Consider the following 6,770-nt stretch of genomic DNA (forward strand, 5'->3'; position numbering starts at 1 on the left):
GACGATGACGTTGAGAAGAAGAGAACCGTGCTTGTGCGCCGTCGTAGGGGGGCCGGACGCCGGAGTTGCCGGAACTTGCCTAGAAACCGTCAGAGGATCATGAACTTCGGGCCTTCGACTCTCTCTCTACAACCAGTGCATGGATGATCCGAGACCACCAACAGGTCGACGATGAAGAGACGCTTCGATTGATGGTGGTCCGCTGTCGTGTCGTGGCCGAATGGCAAAGATGGAATCGAGTCGCCGATAGGAGCACTCGGGTCAACGATCCGCCGCGGCAGCGTCTGTTTTCTGCAGCTGAGCAGGAATCTCTCTATCGCAGGCCAGCTTTAGCGACTCGGTTTGGTGTCCATCGCCGGAGACTAGAGTAAGAGATAGAGAGGGAGGGAGGGAGGGAGGGAGTAGGGAGTGAGAGTTTTGAGACACAGAGATAGAGAGAGAGAATGAAGAAAAATGGTTGGAGAAGAAGGGTAATATGGGAAACACATGTAAGATGGCATCAGAAAATGTTAAAAAATTAGGAAGGGGGTGCAGATTGTAAGCAACCATATATGCAAAAAATTGAAATAATGCTAAAGAGAGAAAATCATATCTGGACTACCACATTTTATTGAAAATTAATAAAAATTTACAAGCAAAATCCAAAAATGACAATAACTGAAGCAAGATCCTATTACACAAAATAAATTCTAAAAAAATGGCTCCCACTGAACTCAAGCCTCCAAATGTGATAGAATTCCCATGTTCTTGGTATGTTTCTGAAAACTTGTAACTGATAATGCTTCAATAAAAGGATCTGCAAGTTGTGATTCAGTATTAATGTTCAAAAAATTTATCTCACCATGCTTTACTCTTTCTCTAACACTATAGAATTTTAGGTCTATGTGTTTAGAGTTGTTGGATCTTTTACTGTTTTTATCAAAAAAATATTGCGGCCTCATCATCACAAGATATTTTAAGTGCATCTAAAACAATTGAGCTTAACACTTTAGTATGCGTTAAAAAAATTTGATCCACAAGCCTTCACAGACTCCTTCATAGATAGCTATGAACTCAGCCTGCATGGTGGAGGTGAAAATCAATGACTGTTTCATGGTTTTCCATGTAACAGCCCCTCCTGCAAGCATGAACACATAGTCAGATGTGGACTTTTTAGAATCTGGATAATGACCTGCAAATTCTGAATCAGTATGGTCAACTAGTTCAAGCTTTTTAACTTGTCTATAAACCAACATATGAGATTTTGTTTTCTGCAAGTATCTAAACACTTTCTTCCCTGCAACCCAGTGCTCATGACTAGGATTAGACTGAAACCAAGATAAAATTCCAACTGCAAATGATAAATCAGGTCTAGTACAGACCTGTGCATACACAAGACTACCAATCAACCTTGCATAAGGTTTGCTTTCCATATCAGACATCTTCCCCCCATTTTTAGAAATTTTGTTTTTAGACAGTTTGTCACCTTTTGTCATAGGAGCTTCACCTGATGCGCAGGTCTCTATTCTAATTTTTTTTAACACTTTTGTAATGTAATTGTGTTGAGATAGGCCTAATAAGCCTTGTGCCATGTCTCTCTTAATTTCAATTCCCAAAACATAGGATGCCTCACCTAAATCTTTCATGTCAAAATTTTTGGACCAAAAAGGTTTTAGTGTCTTTAAGCAATTTAATGTCAGTGCTAACTAAAAGAATATCATCCACATGGAGTATAAGAAAAATAAAATTATTTCCAACTGTCTTAATGTGCACACATTCATCTACATTATTTTCAGAAAACCCAAAAGATGAAATCACTAAATCAAACTTCTTATACCATTGTCTAGAAGCTTGTTTGAGTCCATAAATTGACTTTTTCAATCTGCATACATGATCTTCTTTATCAGTTTTTACAAAACCTTCAGGCTGTTTCATGTAAATGACCTCATCTAACTCTCCATTCAAAAATGCTGTTTTTACATCCATTTGATGTAACTCCATATTATAATGAGCCACTAGAGCCATTATAATCCTAAATGAGTCTTTAGTTGAAACTGGGGAGAATGTTTCAGTATAGTCTATGCCTTCCTTTTGTGTAAAACCTTTAGCTACTAACCTGACCTTATGTCTTTCTACATTGCCATTTGCATCTCTTTTTGTCTTAAACACCCACTTGTAGCCTATTGGTTTTTGGTTTGTGTTTGGCTTAACCAATTCCCATACTAAATTTTGTCTCATGGATTGGAATTTAGCTTTTATAGCCCTCTGTCATTCCTTGACTTCAACACTCTCAATAGCTTGCTTGAAGCTTGAAGGATCATTATCTTCTGCAAGAATATCAGTTTCTTGCAGGTACACTACAAAATCACTATCTTCTCCATACACTGGTTTTTTTCTCTCTGAGATCTCCTAGGTTGAGGTGGAATTTGTTCTTCTGCAGGGTTGCACATCATGCATAGGTTCATCCACATTTGGTTCATAAGGCTACTGATTCCGCTAAAGCTTGATTTTGGCTTTGAGTTTCTGTATCTGCATTATTCATCTGAATTAAAGGTAAGAAACTTTCTAAATTTTCATTTTTAGTAATTTCCTCCAATTCTAAAGGTAAGTCCTCAAAATTAGTATTACTGAACCCTTCATCCAAAAATGTTGCTTGATGAGTTTCAAAAATTCTGGTGAAATTATGAGCTGCATAGAATCTATAGCCTTTGGATTGTTCACAGTACCAATAAAATGGCAACTGATTGTTTTGGATTCCAGATTCTGTGTTAGTGCATTTGGCAACTTTGCCTCAGCCTTGCATCCCTACACATGGCAGTGATGCAAGCTGTATACCTACAAAACCACCCTCAAGTACTACAACCGTTCAAGAGGATAGTTGAGTCACTGTGTTTCAATAATCAATCTATATGAATGGAAGGAAGGTCATAATTACAAGTCATTCACATTGGGTTTTTTTCTTTTCTGTCTTTTTATCATTGAAACATTCACATTCTTACTTTAAACAGCAACTCAAACCCTTAAGAATTGTCCCCCATTAAATACCCAAACTCGCCAGCACTCCAAACCCAAAACTTTACATCCTCCATAACAATTTATGTCTAGACCGCAAGCAAAAGCTGCTAATTGCTAACCCAACAAATTGCAAACCTTCAGATCAGAACCAAATTGATAAAGCTTAAATACCAATTGGATTCCTAATCTAAATAAATAGACGTGATGTATTGCAATTATGTTTACAGAAGTCATGTAGAGATTTTCTGGGTTGGATATATAAGGTCCAATTGTGTTTAGAAATCTGTATTAGAATTGACAATATCTATACCAGGCAAATGATCAGTCGGTACATATATTTGGCCTTTAAATTTGATATCTCTCTTGTAATGTATATTAACACACTAGCTACCAGCATCTACGAAGAAGATTACATAATTTCGTTGAAAATACACATTCAGAACAACAACAAAACTTGATTGGTTCAAAATATGTCTTGCTTACCATGTCTTAATGGTATAAAATATTCTCAGAGGCTAACTATACATGAGAAAACTATGCTTAACATCTATGGCTTAAAATCCATGATACTAATTGATGCTTCATGCTCTGAGTTGAGAGTAAGATGGTTGTACTATGTGAAATGTAAAATGACAGAAAAAGATACTAGGTTAAGCCTTGAGATGATAAGCACTATAACTCATCTCTCATAGTCTAGCATCGACAGTCAACGCTATCTTCAAGGTATAAAACTATAAACTGTCACCTCAGGTAAGTTTCCAAGCAGTTGGCTGGTCTCTTCTAACCCATTTTGCATAGTCTAGCATCGACAGTCGACGCTATCTTCAAGGTATAAAACTATAAATTGTCACCTCAGGTAAGTTTCCAAGCAGTTGGCTGGTCTCTTCTAACCCATTTTTCATAGTCTAGCATCCACAGTCGACGCTATCTTCAAGGTATAAAACTATAAATTGTCACCTCAGGTAAGTTTCCAAGCAGTTGGCCGGTCTCTTCTAACTCATTTTTCATAATCTAGCATCCACAGTCGACGCTATCTTCAAGGTATAAAACTATAAATTGTCACCTCAGGTAAGTTTCCAAGCAGTTGGCCGGTCTCTTCTAACTCATTTTTCATAGTCTAGACATGGATTCCACAGTCGACGCTATCTTCAAGGTATAAAACTATAAATTGTCACCTCTCGTAAGTTTCCAAGCAGTTGGCCGGTCTCTTCTCTCCCCCTCGATCTGTTCATTTTGTCTCAAGTAGGTCTCAAACTAGTATAAATGGGGCAGGTGTTTTAGTACGTACCTTTATCATCATTAGATTACTAAGCACCTGGGGCCTCATCAGGCGCCACAAGGTAGGTATTGAAGAAGCTGCCCTTCAAGTCCTTTGAATTTCCATCTCTGTCTCATTCTCTCTCTTCTACAAGCTACGCTTCCACGGCGACTTGTATCATGAAACTACCATATCTACCAATCCATATCCTCTTTTTCCTTTTGTTTCTTCCCTATGCTAGCTCAATTTCTTTCCAAACACCCCGATTTGATGCGAGTGCAACCAATATTGTGTATGAGGGAGATGCACTGCCTGCTGTAGGAGTCATCGAACTCATCAACAAATATAGGTATATATGCCGTGTTGGCAGGGCCACCTATGCTGAGAGAATCCCACTCTGGAACTCTCGTACGGGGAAGGTTACTGACTTCACAACCCATTTCTCATTTGTCATCCAAAGACAAGAAAGCGATGCTTATGGCGAAGGAATTGCATTCTTTCTTGCTCCTTTTGGATATCAAATCCCCCCAAATTCAGCTGGTGGATTTCTAGGCCTACTCAACACCACAACCAGTTATTTCGCCGGTTCCCAGATTGTTGTAGTTGAGTTTGACCCCTTCGTGAACCCTGAATGGGACCCTCTATATCGGCATGTGGGGATCAACAACAACTCACTTTATTCTGTTGCGAAAACCCCTTGGAATGTTAGCTTACACGATGGAGACACTACTGATGTATGGATCACCTACAGTGCTACAACAACCACACTCAGTGTCAATTGGAGCTACCGAACTACCCCTGCTTCTCCAAAGGAGACAACTAGTCTTTCATACCAAATTGATCTGGCAAAAGTCTTGCCTGAGTGGGTCACAGTTGGATTTTCAGCTGGTACTGGTGAAGACGCTGGGACACGATATCAGATTGAATCGTGGGAATTCAATTCGACTTTGCATAGGGAGTATACCGGTCCAGGTCATGTAAAGCGTGCAAATAAGACGTTAACGATAACAGCAGTACTAGTGACAATTTCAGTGGGTTCTCTGATTGCTGGATTGGTTGCAGCAAACATTCCGAGGTTGTGCAGGCGGAGAAACAAAGAAGCAGAAGCAGAGGAAGAAAGATTGACTTCTCTTACTCAAGACAGTAGTGACAGAGGAGCCGGATCGAGAAGGTACTCTTATTCAGAAATTCAAAGAGCTACCAACAACTTCTCCGAGGAGGTGGGTGAAGGAGGGTCTGGTACGGTTTACAGGGGTAACCTTAATACAGATTTAGATACCGCTGTCGCTGTGAAGAAAATTTCAAGCAGGTCAGGGCAGGGGAGAAGGGAGTACATGACGGAAGTGAAGCTAATTAGCAGCTTGAGACATCCAAATCTCGTGCAACTGAAAGGATGGGGGCACGACAAAGAGGAGAAGACATTCCTACTTGTTTACGAGTTCATGCCAAAGGGAAGCCTTGATGTTCACCTTTTTGGGAAGGGGTGTGCTTTAACCTGGGATGAGAGATACAAGATATGCGAGGGGTTGGCCACTGCATTGCTCTATCTTCATGATCCATATCTTCATCAAGGGTGGAAGCAATGCGTGGTGCACCGAGACATTAAATCAAGCAACATCCTACTAGATTCTAGGTTTAATGTCAAGCTAGGCGACTTTGGGTTAGCTCGACTTATGGACTTTGAGCTAGATCCCGAGACAACTGAGTGGGCTGGAACACAAGGTTATGTGGATCCAGAATATGTACTCAGTAGAAAGGCTAGTAAAGAGTCGGATGTTTATAGCTTTGGGGTTGTTATCTTAGAAATTGCTACTGGAGAAAAGTCGGTTGACCACCCTATGAGACTGGTAAAGAGGGTTTGGGACCTTTACGAACAAGAAAAGCTTCTTTCGGCTGTGGATAAGAGGCTGCTGCAGAAGTATAATAATGAACAAGCAGAGAGATTGATGATGGTAGGACTGTTATGTGCTCACCCTGATCGAGATGAAAGGCCCTCTATAAGGCAAGCAATTCAGTATCTTCACTTTGATGCTGATTTTCCAAATCTTCCTAAGAAGATGCCTGTTCGAGTGTATCAGCAACCTACATCGCCGTCAGTCAGCTCCAACGAAGCTTTAAGTATAACAAGCTGCCTTCTAGGTGGTCGTTGAATAATTGTGCACTGTTTAAGAATAAAGGATGCAGAGAAGATTGTAGAGAGAATTGATGTATTTTTCATTGATAATAGGAACCTGTTGTAAATAATTATGGATAAATCATATAAATAGATGTTGAGTAATAGGTGTCTATCCCTATAGATTGGTGATTGATATAGGAGTAAAAGACGTTGCTATTAAACATTACCTTTTTGTGTACACCATGTACTCCTATATAAACCTCCTCATAGTGAGATGAATAACACATTCTATTCGGAGAGCTACTTTGATATTAAATCCAATACTAAATTTCATCGAGCGAGAGCATGCCCTCTCAAAACCCTAGCGCCGCCTCCCTAGGCTGCTTCCAGGGAGGTCTTCGG

General features: G+C 39.9%; 2 protein-coding genes across 2 annotated transcripts; one reads left to right on the forward strand and one right to left on the reverse strand.

Annotated features, from left to right (window-relative positions):
* Positions 1 to 713: 713 nt before the first annotated feature.
* Positions 714 to 1,475, reverse strand: LOC133724384 (secreted RxLR effector protein 161-like). Its single transcript, XM_062151093.1, has 2 exons — positions 1,022 to 1,475; positions 714 to 796 (listed from the first exon to the last, which is right to left on the reverse strand). Exons 1-2 carry the CDS (start codon positions 1,473 to 1,475, stop codon positions 714 to 716), a joined length of 537 nt encoding a protein of 178 aa, XP_062007077.1.
* A 2,719-nt stretch (positions 1,476 to 4,194) lies between these two features.
* LOC133738428 (L-type lectin-domain containing receptor kinase IX.1-like) lies at positions 4,195 to 6,546 on the forward strand. The gene has a single exon (XM_062169118.1). The coding sequence runs from the start codon at positions 4,432 to 4,434 to the stop codon at positions 6,400 to 6,402; it is 1,971 nt and encodes a 656-aa protein (XP_062025102.1). The 5' UTR covers positions 4,195 to 4,431; the 3' UTR covers positions 6,403 to 6,546.
* Positions 6,547 to 6,770: the final 224 nt, after the last annotated feature.

This window comes from Rosa rugosa, chromosome 1, assembly GCF_958449725.1.
Source record: "Rosa rugosa chromosome 1, drRosRugo1.1, whole genome shotgun sequence".
Lineage (NCBI taxonomy): Eukaryota > Viridiplantae > Streptophyta > Magnoliopsida > Rosales > Rosaceae > Rosa > Rosa rugosa.

Coding starts and splice junctions, on each gene's coding strand:
- LOC133724384 (XM_062151093.1), bottom strand. CDS start 1,475: ATGACAAAAGGTGACAAACTGTCTAAAAACAAAATTTCTAAAAATGGG. Junction 797..1,021: donor CTATGAAGGAGTCTGTGAAG/GCTTGTGGATCA, acceptor CACAACTTGCAG/ATCCTTTTATTGAAGCATTA.
- LOC133738428 (XM_062169118.1), top strand. CDS start 4,432: ATGAAACTACCATATCTACCAATCCATATCCTCTTTTTCCTTTTGTTT.